This window comes from Octopus sinensis, linkage group LG3, assembly GCF_006345805.1.
Source record: "Octopus sinensis linkage group LG3, ASM634580v1, whole genome shotgun sequence".
Taxonomy (NCBI): Eukaryota; Metazoa; Mollusca; class Cephalopoda; order Octopoda; family Octopodidae; genus Octopus; species Octopus sinensis.
Genome location: NC_042999.1, coordinates 141,971,567 through 141,995,260, shown reverse-complemented (window position 1 = coordinate 141,995,260; position 23,694 = coordinate 141,971,567). Strand labels below are relative to the sequence as shown.

The 23,694-nt window shown below is 33.9% G+C and overlaps 1 protein-coding gene across 1 annotated transcript; it reads right to left on the bottom strand.

Moving 5' to 3' along the window:
- Positions 1-1,770: 1,770 nt before the first annotated feature.
- On the bottom strand, positions 1,771-22,966 carry LOC115209550. Its single transcript, XM_036501440.1, has 5 exons — positions 22,033-22,966; positions 19,140-19,365; positions 14,014-14,191; positions 11,996-13,049; positions 1,771-1,886 (listed from the first exon to the last, which is right to left on the bottom strand). The coding sequence occupies exons 1-4, from the start codon at positions 22,526-22,528 to the stop codon at positions 12,027-12,029; spliced, it is 1,923 nt and encodes a 640-aa protein (XP_036357333.1). The 5' UTR covers positions 22,529-22,966; the 3' UTR covers positions 1,771-1,886; positions 11,996-12,026.
- Between the last annotated feature and the right edge of the window lie 728 nt (positions 22,967-23,694).

Here is a 23,694-nt window from a genome sequence, read left to right as displayed (position 1 = left end):
GATGATGATGATATATATATATATATATATATATATATATATATATATATATATATATATATATATCCGAGCTGTATCAACTGTCATCACTCATGCAAATACTGGCTAACAGAATGTATATCAGATTGTTTACCTTAAAGAAGAAAACTATTGATACAAGTGAAATTCTAAGACTAATGAATTAGTCACAGAGTATATAACATCAAGCTAAAAAATGGAAGTTGTGGTGTTGTAATGAGGTTCTTTGGTTGCATGCATTTCAATACTCTAAGTTGTGTGCAGTTTATGAATGTAAATATGAATGTAGATGCGGATGGTTTTTGTAAAACAGCACACAGCAACATGCTGTATGCTGTAGATGTTTTGTTGGGCAAGGGTTGACAGTAGTACAGATTACACTTGGAAGGTTGTGGTATATGATTTATGAGTTCCTACAGGGGTAGGAACCTAGATTTAGGATAGGGACTGTGCAAACTTCTCAACTATATAGCTATGCCTGCATCTACACACATACAATGAGCGACATTTGTAAAAATAAAGTAATTAATCTTAAAAAATAAGTTAAATGAATATCAGAAAAACATCCACTTCAGTGTGGACTACATACTTGTCAGAAGTATTTGAAGGTACTTTTCCGGTTAGAGTAATCACTGAGCCTTTACTGTTACGTGCCTGGAAAAAACAACAACAATATAATGAAGGTAGAATATTACTATACATTATAGTTTTGATTACAGAGTATCCCTGTAATATGTTTGAATGACAGTGATAAAGTGCTGAAGCAGATGAAGAACAAGGAAGGTGTATAGGAAAAGGGAATGACTGATGCAATAAAACAAGAGGTTTACAAAGTTATTGGGCATCACCAACCTACTAAATAGCATTTACATTTTTTTTTAGATGTCAATTTCAATGGATTTTGAATTTTAAATCAAGATGATGCAGGATCATAAAAAAATTGCAATGTGTTAGACTATGGTGCAGCACGTTGGCATAGCAAAATGAATGCTGAAACAATGTTACTGAATGGAAATTTAACCACTGATTATTTGTAGAATAAAACATTTTAGAATATCATACTGTTCATGATTAAATTACTAATGCCCAATAGCCCCAACTTTTAGATTAATTCAATCTATTTCCAAGCGTTACATAATTCATGATGAAGTAACACACACCACCATTAATGTTTTTACATATATTTTTTCATGGAATGAAATAATTTGGTACAGCTGATTGGACATTCAACCTGTTTTGGTGACAGTACTTTTTCATACTGGAGACACACACACACGTGTGCACACAGAGATTACAATTTATTAACTGAACACAACTGGCATAAACTCTTTCCCTCTCCCCATACACATGAAAAGAAATATGCTCACACATGAAGAGAGAGAGAGGAAAAGGAGAGAATGAGAGAAACATTAATATGTCTGATGTCAAATAAGTCAGTTTTGTGGTAATTGGATTGTATTGGATTACCTATGTTCAGTTCACTGCAAGATGAATGCCTCAGCATGTTCTTCCCACCAACCACAGTATGAAATAGAGACTGTGAATTTGAACTTGAGATCATACTGGCTTCATAAAGCTAGAGCATTATACCCTATTGTAGGAACTAATGTAGTAATTAGTGACAAATAATGTCTGATACATTTTAGATACTATTTTATTGCTTCTTTCTATCTCAGTTATTTATCAAAGTTTCCTCAGTCACATAATATCTGGTAATGAGCTTAGCAAATCACTAAATGCAGACTTCCTTACCTTGATGACATGAGATTTCTTATCAATGTCAATTTTATCCAGAATCTTATCCTGAATACTACGAAAAGAGTAGCTGGAGTCAACAATTATACATTGGACTTTCTTGGAATGGCTGACTGAAAGAAAATGGCCAAAAACTAAATGAGACACTTTAATAACAGAAAATATAAAAAAGTTTCACAGGTTTCTTTTTTAATTCTTTCTCATCTTTTAATTTTTTAAGTGAAAATAACTTGAAGATAAAGACTACTAACACTTACACACTGATGAAGATGAAGGATAAAGGTGTTATGAGTGAAAATATGTAAAAAAAAAAAAAAAGATATATCTAAATCTCAGCAAGTATATTCTTCTTTCTAGTTCAAAAGTAGTGAGTGGGCAGATTGGTTTTAGAACACCATGTTTTTTTACATTTAGGACAAGCATTCCCTACTTGTCTTCCCTTAACACCCATCATTCTTCTATCTATAGTACTACTCAATTGCTCTAATCACCTGAGAGCAGAATCAGAATGTATTGCATCATCTACCTTTCTTTGTACTTTCAGTTACTTCCCTCCTCACCATGAGATTACTTCCATTTCTCATTATCATCCCTGCCCACACTACTTCTGTCAACCATCTCCTTTCTGTGTCTTCAGTCATTGCTCTCTCTCCTCAACCATACTCCATTCTTAACACTTCTCACATCTGCTCGATGCCTTCTCATATCTGCCAGCATGTCTCAATTAATACAGCCACCACCTTATATACCTCTACCTCTCTCTCCTTACCACTGCTATTCCTTGCATACCATTCTGCTTCTTTTTGCTCTATTCTCCTTCCTGAGCCATCCCTATATCTCTCACCATACCCTTCCCCATACCCCCATCAACTGCACTGCAACCCTTGTTTATCACTCACTACATTCACCTCTACCCCCATCTCTAACCATTACTTTCGCTTCAAACTCTTAAGAAACTCCCCCCTTTCCCCCTAACTGATTCACTGTCTGTATTCTTTTTTATACCCACCTTCTTGTATCCTGAGATATTCTGGCAACTTGTCACCATCATTTCTACCTTTTCTCCAGATACTCCCATCCACTATATAATGTGAGATATCCTTGTATCTCCTGCCCATCTATCACCTTTGGCCTCTCAACAGCTGACATAGAACCATAGCCCTTCCTTTCCTTCTCAAATACTCCCATCCCACTTTTGTCGAAGAAGTTTCTTCCTTTTGTTTTCTTCCAGTTCTTTTGTCTTGCAAATTGCTTTGCAACCTCACTAGTGCCAGTAGCATGATAAAAGCACCCTGTACACTCTGTAAAGTAGTTAGCATTAGGAAGGACATCCAGCTATAGAAACCATGCCAAAACTGTCACTGGACCTCAACATGACCATGTGGCTGGCCAGATCCTGCCAACTCATCTGAATCCATGCCAGTATGAAAATGGACTGATGATTATGATCCTTCTTTACTCTGGAGTTGTTAAAATAAGTACAAACCAACTAATAACATATTAAATGGATTCAATTGCCTAAATTCTCTCCTAAAAACATTAGTTTTCTGCCTCACTAAAAAAAATTATCTTCAATGAAACATTTCACTCTATCAATAAATTTCTATATGCAGACATGAGTAGGGCATAACTATACCAGTTGCAGCAATTAAATATAATTCATAACAAACATAGCAAGGTCAGTAAAGTAATCTCAAGAATATAATGTTGTATTTATTTTCTCTTCAGTTTTTTTTTAAGAATAAAGAAATAGCAACATGGAACTTGCTTAATAAATAGAAATTGATAAAACAAGTACAGAGGTTAGTATGATCAATTAAAATGTGCCCCAGAATGGCTACAGTCCAATGACTGAAACCAATAAAAGAATAAACCTTGTAACTCTAGTTAAAATCTCAAAGCAATTAAAGTAAAGAGAGAAAGGGGGGACAGGGGGGGGAGAGAAAGTAGGGTGGTAAAATAGAGCATGCATGCATACGAGAGAGGGCAACACTCTGATATTTGAAGTTTTGAACACCTTAATACACATCCACACCAATATAGGGGTGTATAACCAGGTTATGTTTGGTGTGCTGCTAAAGTCATTAAAGTGTCTACTAAAGTCATTGAATGAAGATTTAATTAATTTCATTTATTCTAAATATAACTTACATATTTGCAATTTACTATAAATTCTCATAACATTTTGTATGTTTTAAGTCAAGCTCAGCTATCACCAACCTCTTTAGATCTACCTGCAAGTGGTAAAAACAGTAGCATGTGAAGTGAACAGCAAAAGAACAATGAATGAACTAGGGATAGTAACACACCATTACCACAGGGAGGTAACATGACACTGGTCTTTCAATAAATGACAAGCTGGTGACATGTCAAGAACATCTACCAAGTGAATTTTTCAAGGTTTTCCCCCTAATAGCCATCGTGAAACATGCCAGTCCAGCCCAAACCTCCAATCTCTCTACAACAAATTAAACAAAGTGCAAAGAATATAAAACACCTCAACAGTGAATTATATTGACATTTTTAATGCCCTGTGTTTTTTTTTTATCTTACCTGGATAATATGACTATACTTCACAAACAGTGTACACACCATCTACACAATGAAACAAATATACCCAAAATGAAAGCCCTCCAAAATATACAAGGCATAAAGATTGTTGCTGTAGCTAACTTCACCCTACACTACCACTGCAACAGGTTCAATCACCTCACGTGCAGCTACAAAATGTCTTTGTTCATAGGTTTGCTTCATCGGGTTTGATCTGGATAAAACAACAGCAACAACTACATCTCCTTATATTGAACGTGGTTCTCAGCTAAGTAAAAGTATGGAATATCTGGAGCACTGAATCTGAATTGCATTGGTCATTCAAGTGACTACTTACTGATCAGATCAGGGTGATACAACAATGAGGGACCATAATGAGCCAAGTAGTGAGTCAGAAACACTCAGCCAACTAATATTGATAGGGTTGTTCCTTTAAAATGATTAACCATCTGTTCTAAATCTATTTATGTTTCTGCGCATTCTCTAAACATTCAAGGTATTTCAAAATTATGTATGTATACATTAAAGTGACTATTTATGACTTGTGACTATATTTAATTTTGACACTTTGCTGTACACGGTCATTTAAATACCTGCTTTTCACATATATCTTTATTTATATCTATTTTTTAAAATTATGAGTTACTTAGAGAAGGAAGGGCAGCACCAATGGCCATTTAATTCGCATCTAATTATTGTTTTGCTTACGTTTGAGTGGGAGAAGAAAAGGGTATAATTTGTATCAGGAAGTAGTTTTCGCAAAACTGTCGGATATTGGGACGTATTTCACCCAAACCATATTGTAAAAGATATTGAGCAAGTACCAAAAACCAACTTGTCATATAATTAGTTCATAAAGAATGGATCGACAACATTGTATTCTATCCAATATGTAAAATAGTCCAAAATTATATGTACTTTTAATAGTTTTTCTTTCTACTGTTAAACTGAGAAAACAAAGAAAGAACAGAAATTTAAAAGATTGCAATTACTGTATAAAAATATAGAGAGAATGTCAAATTCACTTAAGTCTTACTAAAATAATAAATGGATTAAATATTCTTGGAAACTGAAATACAGTTGAAAGACTCACTAGCAACAACAGGTGATGATATTTTGACATAAAATATTTTCTTGTCAACAGCCATCTCGCGGAAGTGGACTGCTATAAACGCGGTGCAAAACGAATGTAGTGGCTTCTGAAAATTGTTCCATTATAATAAGTCTTCAAGAGATTAGTGGTCAGCATGAACAAGAAACTACGGTAATCAAAACCGGTGGTTCTTAAACGTTCTTGTTACGTTTTCCTATTTTGCAAGCCTCTACGTGGTCGTTCGACTAGCTAAAAGTAGAAACCAAATATTCTTCAAATAACATCCTTAAATAAGAAGGGAACACAGGTAATATTAGATACACTCCTAACAAAAGACGAGATGGCGACAGTTGGAATGCTTTGATCATAGATCTGCTTGATCAGGGCTGACCTAAGGTTCAATGACACCAAACAGAATACTGAGCCAACGCGTGAGCCTACTAATAATAGCAATCAAGTTCCCAGTTCTAGATATAAAAAAGACGGGATTAACACGTCTTTGGTCATAAGTGTTCTTAATGAAGTCAAAACAATAAAGGAGACATTCAAGACTTATCCACTTCTCTAATGAAATAGAAAATGAAAAACAAAAATGAAAAAGACCTCTTCAAAAAAGAGTTTGGGCAACGTAGTGTCATATTTTCATTTACAAGGTAATCGGTGCTCTATCCAAAGCAGAGTTCTCTTTCTACTGAAAGTTCTTTTAGAATGGTTAATGGAAGGAAAGGGCTATATCCAAGCAACTTCTTACATTCCCATGGTATTCTGGTAACTCTAGAAAGCATGAGCTTACCTTTATTTAATTTCATGTTCTTCTGTGAAAATGATGATAATTGCATATAATACGTTTCTTTACACGTACACACATAACAAGGGAAGGGCACAATATAGAAGGAAATAATTTGGCAGTCGTTTATTTTCACCAAATGAAGGAATTAATCATAAGGAATATTTTAAGATAGATTTTGCTAAAATATTTTCCTTTTTTTGGCTATCTATTTACCAATCTTATAATGTGTGTATGTATGTTCTCTTGTGTTTTTAATTATTTGAAATCTTCCTCTGAAGAAGGAGCTGGTTTCTGATGAACATACAAAGTTCTGTCATTGGAATATAAATAACAAAAACAAATTAACATTTTAAACTTATGAAAAGTCTTGCATATTTTTACTGTTCCACTTATAGATTATATTTGTAATGTGTGAATTAGCTGGTTGATTTATTTCTCTGAAAACTCTAGCTTATCCAAATTGTCACTTAGGCATTTACTTACAAACCTAAGTGCACCAATTATTGGTATAATGTGAATTTATAATCTGGATACAAAAGCTGGAGGTTTCAATGTATGCATGTGTGTGTATATATGTATATATATAACAAGTGTTTATGAAGTTTTGAATGGAAAGTGGTTACTCTTTCACAGGGATGTATTTTATACAAGCGGCACCAGTTTAGCTCAGTATCGATTAATATACTTTGGATTTCATTAATTTATGTTAGTATTAGTGTTATGAAGTTCCAGTTGTCGTTATAGATGTTTTCATCCATTTGATATAGAAGAACAGAATTTTAATAATATAAGGAAAATGGAGAGTTTGAATATAGAAGAAAACAATTTATTTACATAATAATCAATTACATATTGCCTGTGTATGTTTCAATTTCTTACCTTCATCCATATTTTGCAATTAAGATTGCATCGTGCATTTAAAAGGTAAAAATCTCTTCAGGGCAAGAATTGACAAAAATTGTTAAGCAACTCTATAGCCAATAGCATGGGAGTTAATTTTTTGTCAATTTTTGCCCTGAAGATATTTTTACCTTTTCAATGCATAATGCAATCTTCATTGCAAAATATGAATGAAGGTAAGAAATTGAAACATATGTAGGCAATATGAAATTGACTATTAAATAAATAGATTTTTTCTGTGTTTAAACTCTCCATCTTCCTTATATGTATATGTATATGTATATACATATACATGTGTGTGTGTGTATACACACTATGGGTTTCTTTAAGATTCCATCTACTAAATCCACTTACAAGGCTTTGGTCAGTTCGAGGTTACAGTAGAAGACTCTTGCCTAAGTGGCACTGAACTTGGGACCATGTGGTTATTTCTACCTTGTTTGAAATTTATTTTATGCTTCTCTGTTGTTCATGAAGCCACATTTTTCACACATCAACTTTGATTCCATTCCTTCTTTACACCATCAATCAATCACATTCTCCATCTCCTTAGCAGGTGAGGCACACCTTACTAACTGAAAATCTTTCTGCTCAACATGGGATTTTATACACATCTTGGATATATGTCTTAAATTCTTATAATAAATTCATTAAATATGATTTCATTACTTTGCTAATGCAGGTACAGTACACACAACACACACTGAAGTTATATAAGAAATCATGTGTTGCTTTATGATTATTTCTCCAGTCCCTTCTTGTCTAACATTTTGAATAAAGAAGTTTCAGAAACTTTGATGTCATCTGATCATTAAGTATTTCAGTAGTTCAATAATTTTTTCTCTTGGAAAATACATTTTACCAGAGTTTTCTGATAAGCAATCCAAATATACCTTTCAGTTTTAGTAAATAAACAACAAAATACAAAAATATTAAAATAATTTATTTTCTGTAGGGGGAAACATTAACAAATTAAATGAAAAAAATTATGAATATATATATTATATTATATAACACACACACACACTGTGCATATATATAAACTGATGTTAAATAAAAGTAAATAAATAGGACAAATATTTAATAAATAAAAATGAATTGAACATTTCTGTGGAATACAAATTCAGGTAATTTAAAATACTTTGGACTTATATTCAATACTATCCAAATGAACAAAGACATTCCTGATATAAGTTAAACTAGTTTATGTGTCATGAAACAAAAATATTTCTAGAATATTCCTTTTGGTTTAATTGTAAAGTTTTTCTCATCCTTTCTCACATCATTCCAGTTTCCTCCCAGCTCACATTTTTTTTTGTGCAGACAATCAGGCATCAATCACATTAACTTCACTAGTCTGCAAAGGTCTGTAATGGTTATTCATGAGCATAATTCTTCCCCTCCTGATTAACTTATAAAATGAAATCTAAAGCAGTCAAAACTTCATTTCTACAAATCAACACTAATCATTCCCAACATAACCACTTCCGACCTTTTGGAACTGAGGAGTGTGGTTTCCAGTAAAAAGAGAAAAAATGTCATTCTAGAATCATTGGTGAAGTAAGTTCAATAAGGCTAAACAAAAAGATTTAATTAAGATTAAAAAAAAGAAAAACAGAGAAACTAATCCACAAATGAATTAAAATTAGTAAACTCATTATCACTAATCTAAGTTTCATGAAGCAGCATCTACTTATTATATTTAATCTTTGAAAATGAAAAGACATAGTAGATCAAAATGAATATCCATCAAAAACATGTTTAAATATCCCAAAGACATATAATGGCTACAGACGCTGCCTCTTCTCTGGTTAATTTTATAAATGTAAAAAAATCCAATTTGTAAATTTATTGATTTATTTTTCTCTTATTAAGTGACAATCTGAAAAGATGTAATTGATACAGGAATGGATTTTGATCTTCATTTTTTTAAATAATGACTGGTGGTGGCTATGTTACATTTCTTGAAAACATTCGCATGTTAGTAATGTTTGATGTTTCATTGCTTTTGGTGTAACTTTTATCAATGTTTAAACACCTATTTCCATTTTTACCAGAATTAGACTGGTTTATTTGACCATATTTGAGATTACTAAACCATGAGTTCTAGTACACACAAGTACTATACACACTATTTTCATCATCCTCATCATCATCATTATTATTGTTATTATTATTATTATTGTTATTATTATTATACCTTCTCATCAAAAGTATCAGTTTAAAAATCTGTCTTGCTGTGTTGAGTTTCACATTTCTGTTATCTATTTTAGGTGACAAATTAGGTTCCTATATCTTGTATGGATGTTTTCAGTAAGGTTTTATTGAAGACCGAAGGAAAAGAAGAATTAAACTTTGCAATGATAAAGAATTAGGAAATGCTGTTCTGATACCAACTACTACAAGATTTTTTAGCTCTTAAAGTATTCACATTTATGGATACAAACCTATACCCATCACAAAAGCAGGTTTTGATACATTTCTGTTAAGAATTGTTGAGGAAACATAAAGAGTAATAATGAAATGAAACATTGGCTTTGAATATATATATATATATATATATATGTAAAACGATGATGATGATGATGATATATATATATATATATATATACAAGGTGTCCCAAAAGTCACTGATAGGTTTCACTTTTTAATAACTTCCTTAACTTTACAAATAAATGCATGAAATTTTGATACAATATAAAGGATATAATGGAAATTAATATGCACAAGTCAAATTTTGCAACACTACGACATCACATATGAAAACTGACATCCCTTAAATGGCAGCCATTTTTGGTTTTGCATGCCTGTGCTCTTAACACCCTAAGTGGTTTCAGACCCCACTTCTCTGATTTCTCTATTGATGTTCTCCTTCAGTTGCACCAAGGTCTCCGGTTTCTTGACATAAACACTCTCTTTCAGGTATCCCCACAAGAAAAAATCCAGGCTAGTCAAGAATGTGAAAGCCATTCAAACTAGACTTCATACATGGTTCCAGCAAGACGGGGCAACTGTTCATACCGCAAGAGAAACAATGCAGTTGCTACGGCAGTGCTTTGGAGAGAGAATGATCTTCTGCTACGGTAATGTCAACTGGCCTTGATGTTCCCTAGACTTTACTTGCTCTTAAGTAAGGTATTTTATACCACAAGTTGTCACTGAGATGCTGGACATATTTATACAGGACACAATGTCACTACAGCCCAAGCAGTGTCAATGCAAAGACATACAGAGACAAACACACACATATTTGCTTGTTTGTTTAATGTCCCTCTTTCCATACTCACATGAATTGGACGGTGATTTAAGAAAGGATTTTACAACCAGATGCTCTTCTTGTTACCAACTCATACTTGATTTTCAATTAAGGAATCTTTTATTTCACTGGTCTTTGAAACAACATGGTGACCAATTGTATACTCAACGAGGAATGTAGAAATCATATCACCATTTCACTCAGATGGCAATAGGTTAAGCCAAAGAACGTCAACATTTATACACACACACACACAACCTCACACATACATACATCAAACTTTCAAACAATTTCCACCAACCAAATTTAACTCAAAGTTCACAGAAATAACATCCACAACTAATACTTAATTTCTGACCCAAAAGAACACAAAGTATGTTTCAGAAAGAGATCAAGTATGCTTTTTTTATAATTCTAATTCAATAAATGATGCAGTTGTTAAATAGAGATGGTTTTAAAACTATTAACTATCATAAAAAGTGCTTATTGTGGTATGTTTTAGAAGAGTCATCTCTTTTAAATATATCCTGAGAATAGTGCTAACACTATTTTCAATCTTTCAAATTGTTCTCTAGCCTTTCAAACAATAATTCAAGATTCAAAGAAAATTTTTGCCTGGGCAATTTAAGAAATAATTTAAATATTTGATATAGATACTAAATAACAACAACAATGATAATAATACTATAACTGCAAGTCTACAATCAGTAGTTGTTTCTAAAAATTCATTTAATTTTATTTGAACTCAAGAAACTGTTTTGCTATTATATCATTTGTTGCCATGTAAATTAAGAAAGATGGTTTGGAACTTGATATAGAGTTAAACATCTGAGAAACAAGGTAAGCTTTAGATGACAGGAAGGTGAATAAGAGAATTGGTACAAAGGATTGAACAGAGTGAGTAGTAGATAGACAAGTAAATTCACATGAGTGCAAAAGGGGAGTGACAAATGGATAAAGATAGTGATAGAGGTGAATGGTGAACACATGTCGAATGTGACCATCAGTTGGAGGGAGAAAGAAACAGGAGTGAGTCAGTGAGCTAAAGACAACACACACACAGATACATATATATATATATATATATATATACATATGCATACACTCGTGTTTGTCTGTAAAACACTGCATCAAGTTGCATCCCTTTACATCAAAAGCTAACTTAGTCGATCAATAAAATAATTTATCAGACTGAAGTATTCGACTCAATATAAATTATTATAAACCTTGAAAGATATGCTTAGCATGAACGAGAGTTCAGTGACTTAAATAGCCAAAAAAAAATTTTTTTCAAATAATGGGATATTTCGCTGACATTGTATTTCATCTGAAGCATCCTTTAAAAGTTCATTATTTGAATATCTCCATTTTATGGTTGAATGATGAATGGTAGGAAATCTGACCTTCAAATGTAAAACAACCACACAGAGATGACAAAATTTTTTAAAATCTACTCAAATCATGCTATTACTGAGAAACAGATGTAACAGTGCATAAAGTGTAATTTCAAAAATAACATTATACAACATATAAAATAAATATGTCAACAATTCATTTTAATAAATTTGATTTGAATAACAAAAGGAAACTTGTAATTTGCAGTTAAAAATACTTATAAGTCCTTTATACAAACCTGATATTAGGAAAAGGTAAATAAATATTTTTCATACATTTTGAAGATTTATATTTTTACTGTCATGTGCAGAAATAAAACTAATGGGATATGGTCCTGAATTTGATGGCTGAGGTAACTTTGTATTTGAAGATATCATACTGGAGATCTTTATCACATCAGAATTATCACTGAGACTGTCTTCATTTATATTTTCTGTAGCAGATGTAACTGAAATTAATTGCAGTTCTTTTTGATTATCAGAATCTTTATCACAGTCTTCTGAATGCTGTATACAAGTCTCTTCAGATCTACAGGTATCAGATATATTGATGCTATCACTGGAATCAATATTAACAACATTGTCTTTATTGATATTTTCATGAGTGGTACTGGCAGCAGGTTTTAACCGAACATTATTTTTATAACTGGACGTATGAATATCCACAGAAAATTCTTCTTCAATACTGCTTTGATTGTCTTCAGGACTGCAGGGTTCCATTTTTAACTGCAGGGTCTTTGGGTTGATGGCAGACTCTATCTCTGGTTCCACTTCAGTCTTGATATCGACAATCTGGTCAGTAACCATATTTTCTGCAGATCTTACATCAGAAACAGAAGTTGTATTGGATGTAGATGTTGATGCAATGGTAACGGCAACATCAGCTTGCATGTTAATATTGCTGTAATTATTTCTAAATAACTTCATTAGCATAGAATTCTTGTTAGTGTCTCCTTGTGCTTTGGAAGGAAATAATCCTGACAAAGAACAAGGTTCTGCCAACAAAGGTTCCACTACACCTGATAAAATATCTTTTGTCTTAGCTTTGTTCAATTCCTTACAACAAAGATCTTCAAAATCTTTCATTTCTAATTTTTCAGCAATAGTCTTCAGTTGGACTAGAATTTCTTCATTCAGATCTAAAATGCCGCTGTACATGTATTCTGCAAATGCTAAAAGTCCTTCTTTACTGACTGAACTTGGAAAGACCACTTTGGGAAATGAACCTCTTAATGAATGATGGAGAGCTGGCAGTAGTTTTGGACACACAGCTCCTAAAACCATTTTATGGACCTGAAAACATATAAAATACATCTGGAACAAATCTAGCAAAAATTAAAATTGTAATTTATACACATTAAATATCCTTTCACCCATTTAATATTTGCAAAGATCATTCAACTGGAGCCTGTTATTGAATTTAGGATAATCACAAAGTTTTACTGACAAAGTTATCCTAATACATTTCACTGTAGCAATATTAACTAAATTCTCACTGAAGAAAAATTCAGAGTAGTACTGAAGTATTAGAATGAATTTCTGTCCCTGTGTAAAGATCAGTTCAAATAAAGCACGTGTAAAAGTTATGCTGTAAGGCAATAATATACTGACAATGAATGTAGAAGATCTATTGTAACTGACAAGTAACAAGTTAAGAACAAGCTGATTGATATATATATTGCTAATTTGTAAAAAATGCTAAATACATGAGTTGAGACAGTTACAGAGCATCTTAATTATTGATTGATATATGACAAGAAAGATAACTATACAGATTTACATATATAATGGCAATAACCGTTGCTTATTGAGTAAAAATGTGTAGTAAGTTACTGGTGGAAGGTACATATGAGATAATATTAGGTAGAAGAAATTAGGATGTCATTTTAAACAGACAGCCTCGTGGAAGAAATTACACAGATTCAAGACAAAAGGAGAAGGCTGTATGAATAAAATCATAGGGGTGAATTATGAACTATATTAAATATTTTAAAGATTGGTAGAATCATTAGTGTCAGATAAAATTTTTTGCAGCTTTTAGTTGTAATATTTTATGTTCTGAGTTTAAATCCTGCTAAAGTCATTTTTGCATTTCATCTTTCCAAAATTGATAAAATGAAGTTGCTGTGCAGAACTGAAGCTGATTTAATTATATTCATTCCACAAAATTTTAGCCTTGTGGTAATGTCTGAAATTATTATAATTATTATATTACAACTATAATTATAGTTGCGTTAAAATTAAATTTATGACATACCAATATATTTGTAGTACCATTACTGATGTACGAGTCACACAAACGCCCTGCTTTCCACATGGAAAATAGATTGGACATCACTGCTGTTTGATGATTTGGAACCACTAAAATGCGTTTCTCCTGAACAGGAGGTATATCTGATTGTGGATGAAGTAAGATTTCACTGGAGACAGAATGGCTTCAAATACAAAAACATAAAACACATAACTAGTTAGATAACAGTCAACAGTAACATTAAGTATACCCATTAATAAATTCAAACAATACAAAGCGTTTGTTAAAGATCTCTGGACAATGCACACATCACCATTTGCTTCTGTTTGCTTGACTGACAAAAGGGTTCCATTCTTACTTCTTGTATGGGTGTTCAACTATAAGGGCATTCAACTCTAAGAACATTTGTTCCAACCAAATAGTTGGTTGAGGAATAAATTCATGAGCATTTTTCTCAAATTTGTGGGCCCGGTTATTTGCGGAATCATAAATATCATCCGTGATTTTTTATGGCATTTTTTGTGCCAATATATACTTTTCCACACTTTTTAAGGCTAAACTATTAATAATAAGATACCATATTTGTCAGTTTATTGGATGCCCCTTCACAGCTGAAGATACCTTTGATTAGAATAGCCATGCATTATGTCGCTTGATTTTTTTTTAGATACGAGTACACTGTATCTTGTATCTCTTATTCCTGCTTTCCTTCAAAGCTTGCTAATTAGTATAGCAACTATTAGTGTATTTTTTTAAATCATTACTACATTTGATCATACACAATATTTATTTCAACAGAATAATTTTTAAGGTCATGAGCCAATATAGCATCATTGAAATTAGGTCACTTACTGGTCCCTCCCTCCCTCCCCCCTCTCTCACTCACTCACTCTCTCTTATTATTATATTATAGATTACTGTATCTAGTGGTAATACAAACTAAATTTTTCAAAACCATGATTATTTTTAATCTCTGCTCAATCTCCCATTTGTGGTTTGTGCATATTAGATGCAAAGAAGATTTTTCTGTAGGTTTCTTTTTTTGGAAAAACTGCATCAAGTTATCTCCAGTATTTTGCTGAGTACTGCATTTTTTGCAGCATGTTATTAAAGCCCTAAGATGCTGCCCAAAATGCCCTACACCTTCTAAGACTTCTGGCAGTGAATCTAAGCACCAGAAAGCTGTTATGACGCTCCATGAGAAGGTACAACTGCTGGACATGTTCCAGGAAGGTAAAAGTTATGCTGCAGTAGGTCGTTATTATGCTGTCAATGAAAGCATCATACGCTAAATAAAGAAGAACAAGGTGGTGATCAGGACTACCATAGCAGTAAGTTTCAGTGAAAGTGCCAAAAAGATAACGATAGTGAGAAATAAGCGCTTTGTCAGGAAGGAATCTGCCTTAGTATTGTGGATCATTGACTGCAAGAAGAAAAACATCTCCTTGAGTGGTAACATCACCCACAAGAAAGTGCAGAAATTATACCAGCAGTTTCACAGAGGAGACAGAGCAGAGGGCACCAAAAAACCGCAACCAAGATCACTGACAACATTGGAGCCCAAAGATTTTCAAACCAGCAAGGAATGGTTTGACCGTTTCCAGAAATGGTTTAAAATAAAGTGTGTTTCTCTGCATGGAGAGACAGCATCAGCTGACAAAAAAGTCACCGAGAAGTACCTTGAGACTTTCAGGTAGATTATTGAGGACAAGGGATACAAGCTGGAACAGGTTTTTAGTATGGACAAGACTGGCTTGTTCTCGAAGAAGATGCTTTCCAGAACATAGATCATGAAGGATGAAGCCAGAGCCCCAGCGTTTAAGGCACAGAAGGACAAAGTGATGCTAATTACGTGTGGCAATGCTGCTGGCTTCATGATGAAACCAGGACTTATCTACAAATCCATGAACCTGAGGGCCTTCAAAAATAAGAATAAAAATCTGCTGCCTGTCCACTGGATGCGCAACCCCAAGGCCTGGATTACCAAAGGTCTAACTTTGAATTGCTTCCACCAATACTTCATCCCTCAAGCCAAAGTATACTTCCAAAATGTTTGCATGGAACTCAAGGTGTTGCTGGTGGTCACTCTTTGGATTTGAACCACAAGGAAGTTCAAGTTGAGATCTTCCCTGCCAATACCACCTCCTTCATCCAGCCTACAGATCAAGGGATGATCCATGCATTCTACACACTCTCCAACACTGTGGATGCAATGGATTTGGATGAGAAGTTCACGAACACAATGTGCCTGTCAGTCATCCACGCTGCTCTTAAAGAAATGACAAAAGAAACCCTCATCGCATGCTGGAAGAAGGTATGGCCAGAGTGTGTCCAGGACTACGGGGGCTTCTCACCTGCAGATATTCAGCATGAGGCTTTCAACAATGAGAGGAAACTGGCAAAGGTACTTGGTGGTGAAGGTTTTGACATTACACAAGATGAGGTCAAGGACCTCATTGATGCCTACTCTGAAACCCTGATAGATGAAGATTTGTTGGAGTTAATGTCTGCCAGCAAAGAGGAGGAGGAAGCACCAGATCCAGAGGAAGGGGGAGATGGGGTGAGCCTGACAATCAAATGTCTGTCTGATCTTTTAAGGACAGCAAAGGAATTCCAAGGGAAAGCAGGAGCATGGGATCCCTATATGGTTCGGTCTCTCCAATTTAAAAATGCCAGGATTGCAGACATATAAAATTCTCCTCACCACCAAGAAGAAACGACAGCAACTTCCCACCACAATGTTCCTCAAGATCACCAAAAAAGCCTTGCATGAAGATACGACATCCCCTAAAACATCTGAAGAGCTTTAAATCTTCTTTGCTGTGCAGTCATTACCCTCATTATTTTCATCATCGTCTTAAATCAATATCATTCATTATTGGTGAGTAACCGTACATTTTACTTAATTTTTTATAAAATTATTATTAAATATAATATATATGTATGTATATATATATATATGTATGTATGTATCTATGTATATTTATTGTTGTATTTGGGGATGGTCATGTTGCCAGTTTAGCCAATAAAAACACACGCACAATATATTTGGTCTTCACTTGCTTCAGCTTTATTTTATATGAATTGTATTTCGGCCAGAGTTCTTTCATCACACTTCTGTGACCTCACACCTCTGTGACCTATTGGAATACAAAATGGCAGATCATTAGTAAGGAGAGACACACGGAAAAGAAAGAAGAAAGTAAAGGACCACTGATGAGGTCACAGAAGTGTGACGAAAGAACTCTGGCCTAAATAAAATTTATATAAAATAAAGCTGAAGCAAGTGAACACCAAATATATAGTGTGTGTGTTTTTATTGGCTAAATTGGCAACACGACCATCCCTAAATGCAACAATATCTGTTTTAACACAGGAAATCACATCAAGAATCTTGCAAAATGAATATATAAATGTGTGTGTGTGTATATATATATATATATATACTCTTTTACTTGTTTCAGTCATTTGACTGCAGCCATGCTGGAGCACCACCTTTAGTCGAGCAACTCGACCCCGGGACTTATTCTTTGTAAGCCCAGTACTTATTCTATCGGTCTCTTTTGCCGAACTGCTAAGTGATGGGGACATAAACACACCAGCATCGGTTGTCAAGCAATGCTAGGGGGACAAAAACAGACACACAAACACATACACACACACATATATATATATATATACGACAGGCTTCTTTCAGTTTCTGTCTACCAAATTCACTCACAAGGCATTGGTCGGCCCGGGGCTATAGCAGAAGACACTTGCCCAAGATGCCACGCTGTGGGATGAACCTGGAACCATGTGGTTGGTTAGCAAGCTACTTACCACACAGCCACTCCTGATATATATAATATTTTACATTATATTTTGACATTTGTAGGCATTTTATGGACCATGCTCTAGGAATGTAATACCGGGGGACTACTGTATTTTGATTTTTTTTACTTTTGTTGATTTTTGTGTATCTTCAGATCATTAAAATGGAATGTCAAGTGGACAAACATAAGCATTTTCGACACCATTTGCTTTTTGCATTTAATCAAGGTGTTAAGGCTGCCGAAGCTGCTTGTGAGATTTGTGCTGTGTATGGAGAAGTAATGTCTCAATATATTGCCTGCCATTGGTTTTCATGTTTCAAAAATGGGAATTTTGACCTCAAGGATGGATCACACACCAGTCAACCAATTGAGTTCAATGAAGAGCAATTGAATCAACTTCTTCATAAAAATCCACGTCAAACAACCAGAGAATTGGTGGAGCAAATGGAATGTGATGAAAAAAAAGTGGTGAACCACCTTCACTCAATAGTTTAGAAACTCAGCACTTGGGTACCATACACTTTGAGTAAAAACAACAAAAATCAATGCTCCACAATTGCCACCAGTTTGTTTGCTCGACATCGCTCAACATATAGTCACAAACAACGTTTTCTTTACCACATTATCACTAGTAATAGAAAATGGTGCCTTTACATCAAAATGAAGCAGCAAAATAAATGGCTCAGCTCCGACAAACAAGCGACTCTACAAGCAAAACAAGACCTTCATCCTTGAAAGACCATGTGGTGTGTATGGTGGTGACTGGGAAGGCACAATTTGTTATGAACTGGTTGAGCGCAATCAAACATTTAATGCAGAGCTCTACGTTCAACAACTGCAGTGACTCAACAAAGCAATTCAGCAAAAAAACTGAATAGGCGAAATGGAGTTCTTCTGCAACACAATGTGTGTCCTAACATCAAACAGAAAGAGCTGCCTCATCCTCCATACTCTCCAGACTTGGTGCCATCAGATTTTCATCTCTTTTGATTGCTTTGCATGGTGTATTGTTCAATAATGACATGAAATTGAGGGCTTGGTTGGACGAATTCTCTGAGTCAAGACTGGGAGATTTCTATCACCGAGACATTGCAAAACTTATTGAACAATAGGGGGAAGTCGTAAACAACAACAGAGAGTATATTATCGATTAATTTATTGTAGTTATTTTGTTTAAAATAAATTTGAAAAGAAAAAAAAAACGCTCATGAATTATTCCTCAACCCAATAGATAAGAGATGTTGAATTTTTAAAAATTCTCCACTAGTTAGTATAAGAAAAAGTAAACTTTTAAAGGAGATGATCTAAAATACTCACAACATTGCATTGGTTCTGGTTTTGCATAATTTGGAGTTTGCTTTATTAGAAGTGTAGACTGAGATCAATTGGTTCCTCTGTGCTCTGGTTGTTGTTTTGGTTTTCTTTTTCCTATTTGCACCAATTCCAACAGAGACTTTTTGCAATTTTCTTGTTTCAACACAACGAAGTTGAGAAGTGGGAATGGAATTAAGTCCTGACTTTTCAACAAGAGCTTGAAACTTTTCTGTAAAAATAAGAATTACTTTCAAGTAAACCTTTTTCTGAACGGAAACAATTAAAGAGTAATTATTTAAAATATTAAGTCCTATTTTTGCAGAATTCATATTTCTTTTTTCAGTGTTAATTTTGATTTTAAAGTTTCAAAGATATCTAGTTTTTTTAAGCCATCACATCCCTTGTCAATACACCATACCATGTTCTTCTTTCCTCTCTTTAAATTCAATAAATATCAATATTTCAAACTTTGGTTTAGTCTTTCAATGATATATCTAAGACATTTTTAAAAGAACAAGCATTAATATTTTGGAAATAGTAGTTGTGAGTGTTGCAGAAGAAGAGGTACGCTCTTGGAGAGCTGGATCCATGAGCTATCCTTTATTTACAGTAATCTCCTTCAGAAAAACATGAGATAACTTCCATTTACTTTCTCTTTAAAAAATCTAATCCCCATGACTATGAAAATCAATTATTTAGAAATGATGTTTATAGGTTCTTCATAATTACTTACTGTTTAGGGATCAACAACTTAAAAACTCAAAATACAAAATATATGATTAAGACTTTGAAACCAGTGATTGCCTTTGCTGTTCAATCACAACCTAATATGCCACTTCCTGATTTCTTGATAAAAAAATATCAATAAAGAAACCATTAAAATTCCTTTAGCTTAACATTATCACTTTACCCTACCACCTTTGTTCATCACTCACAACACCCACTCCTACATACCTCTGCCCTCCATTTCTGTGCATCCCTTTCTCATACCCACTCCACACATTGAATATCATCTCACTATCTCTCATCTGTCTACAGTTTTATTATACTGTTGCTCTTCATCAATCTCTTTTCGTACTGCCATTTATCACCTCCTGCTCCTTGACCCACTCCTATTTTCTTCCCCTTCTCCTCCAAACTGATAGTCACCATTGACTACATGTCCACCTATGTTCATCATTCACTGCATCCAACTCTGTCCTCATCACAAAACATTTTTCACTCTCCTTTCATATTTTCATGTACTTGGCCATCCACTTTTCCTGATCTTCTATCTCTGTTCTCTTTCATTTCCTCCTTTTATCTTGAGGATATGCCCTGACACAAAATAACCACTGTCTTTTCTTCTTTTTATTGCTGAAGAAGCCATGTATCTCTTCTATAATATAAGACACCTGTTGCTGTCTTTCTATCACATTTTAGCCTCTCAACACCTTACATCCCCAACTCAGTAAAGGGGATTTATCTTCCAAGTTATTTAGTGGTCTCACTAGTGTTGGTACCATGAAAAGCACACAGTACACTTTATAAAGTGGTTGGCATTGGGAAGGGCATCCAGACATAGAAACTATGCCAAAGCAGACATTGGTGCTCAATAGTCCACCAACAAGTCAGATTCTGTTGAACTATCCAACCTATGACAGCACAGAAGACAGACGTTAAATAATGATGCGTTGATGCTGATAGAGTTATCTCCTGAAACAGTACCATAATCGGCTTCATTAAAACGTTTTAAAACAGTGATTAATAGGTGTTAAAGTATATATTATTTCTATTTGGAATATATAATTTCTAGCTATATATTTAATTCCATAAATAAATTTTTAGCCCCTCATACACATAACATCATTTGGCTTAATTTCAATTTAAAGCTAAAATTAGTTTACATTTTTGTATGTTCTAGAGTTTCATTCCTCGTCTTTGCACACCTTCACATATAGATGTCTTACATATAAATACATTAAATGATTACAACACTAGAGTAATTTTTGATTTCTTGTGTTTCGAATAAAACTAATAATAAATAAATAAAACATCAAAAATAAAGGATGCGAAAATGACTGATTTCATTCATACACTCTTGATAAAACAAAATTTCTGATAACCATATATATATTATTTTTTTTTTACATTTATAAGTTATAATCCTAGTATTTCTGGTGTGAAAAAAAAATTTTGACCTACTTAAAAAACTATATTAACATAAATAATCAAATCCTGTGCCTAGATGTTTGTTGTTATTTAGATTTACATAGTCGCGTCACGGAGCAATACTGAAACTGAAAGTGACTTCATAACTGTTTGTCGTGGAAGTCAGTAACAAACTCGAAAAGTGCATCGCTACTCCAAATGTTTGTTTTGGCATAACAACTTCGAGAATATATTAGAATGAAGTATAAAATGACATGAATTGATTATGAGCCCTTGCTACTTTTTATGCGACTCCTGTGGAATTTTTACAACTTTTGCACGAGAAGTTGATGTTGAGGAAGAAAAAGAAAGGACATCGATACGATTATCCTCTCACACATCGTGAGATGAAACAGAAAATTAAAGTAAGTACTCTTCAAAATATCATAGGATATATATATATATATATATATATATGTCCAGCTTATCTAAACCCAAAAGTCAAAAATTAATCTACATTAGAACATCAACACAGATCTTATAATGATATAAAATCTGTTTTCGTAAAAACAGAAAATGAGATTATGTGACATTGATGCCGTTTTCTTGGACGCTAGCCAAATAGTTTACAACTTGGACTAGAAGTTGTCACGGAATTGCCGGCATCATATCCTGCAAGGTTTGTTTACATTAATAGTGTTGAAGAAAATTAGATATGCTAGTTATTATCACCCTCAAATTAATCAAAAGTTCATAGGACAGATACCAGGATCGTGATGCATCTCCTCCAGGTAATGGTTTTCTTGGTCATCGTAACAGTTGGTCAGGGTGATCTTAATGCCATTAGCAGTCTGCTTTCGGCCTCGCGCCATTTTAGCCACTTGTGTATTAGGACAATTTGACTCGGAAGTACGCTTGTTCTTTGCATATTCGGCGAGTTTCTTAAGTCTTCTCTTTCTTTCTTCAGACGTTTCTCTGGCACGCCTCCTCATTTCGCTCTCAGACAGTTTTCGAAGCCGATTTGCTCTCTCTTCTGCCGTTTCCTTAGCCCGTCTCTTCCGTGCATTTAAGGACAGCCTTTTAAGTCTCTCACTTCTCTGTTCAACAGTTTCACTTCGTCGCCGTTTCCATTCATTCAAAGATAATTTCATCAGTCTATGATCTCTCTCTAAAGGTGTTTCATTAGCTCTTTTGATTCGTTCACGCTGTCGCCTGGCTTCTCGTTTTTCTGCTTCAGTCTTGTATTTTCTCGGCCTTGCCATTATCTGTAACTTTAATCGGATTTCCTAAGAAACGAAGTGATGCGACTTTGAGGATAATTGATGTAGCGATATCCGAGGTTAGACAGGTATTGTATTCTTCGTTAATCTAAACTAATGCATGATAAATTAACTAAATTGTAGCATAACTATATTAATAGTAAAGATGAAGAGACATCAAAGATAATCAAATTGCACTTTTCTTTTACCCTTTTAAAGGGATTTGTTTTCGGTAGGTTCCGTCAGTTTCCGAGATCCGTGGTTTAAGACACGAGGGTAAATATGACACTTAAAGCCATATTCCAAAAGAAGCGAAGTAGAGGGAGGTAATTATCCATTTATCCGTTTGTTTTAATTTGAGTTACTGACGTGACGGATAATTTTCCCGTAGATAAATAATAATGATAATAAATATACAAGCTAAAGGTAGTATTCATTTATTGTTGTTCCGTTCAACCTTGTGGTGTGCGACCAATTGAAGCACTTAGTGCTGCATTGATATCTTTTTCTTTGTCTTTCTTTTGTAAAATATATTCCTGTTCATATTTTGAATTTTATGTATGACACCAGTGCAATGCCAGTAACAATGAATTCGGTAAATTGTTAACACATAATTCTAAGGGTTGTCAACTAACTTGAATGAATATGTTGGAAAAAAAATGCTGAAATGTGGGAAAACAGTCGTAAATGCTACAAAAATTAGCATAGAATTTAGTCTCAGGTAGGATAGGTGTTGTTTTGCTTTCAGCTGAGTAGGTTTGTATATACCGAATTATTGCCAGATTTTTAAACTTTAAAAATAGGTGTCCATGACGCGCAAAAACTAGTTTGGTACTTGAGTGTTTACAGGTTTTGGTTTGTAAATATAGCGAAGGGTGTATTTATTTTAGTACAGCTCTATAGTGTATTTTATTTACGAGAGATATTTTCCCAACATTTACAAAACTTTGAAAAGTTCTGCAGTGCGTCAAGACAAACTCTATAAGTTGACATTGGTCAATATACAGTTTGAGATCCATTAATGAAAGCCGAACAAAAAAAAAAAAAAGAACCACAGCCTACTAGGTATAAAAAGATGTGTAGAAAGCGAATATGAAAAAAAAAAAAATTCTGCAAACGAACGCGGGTAGGGTGGGGAGATGACTTTAGGAAAATTCACAAGATCCGAT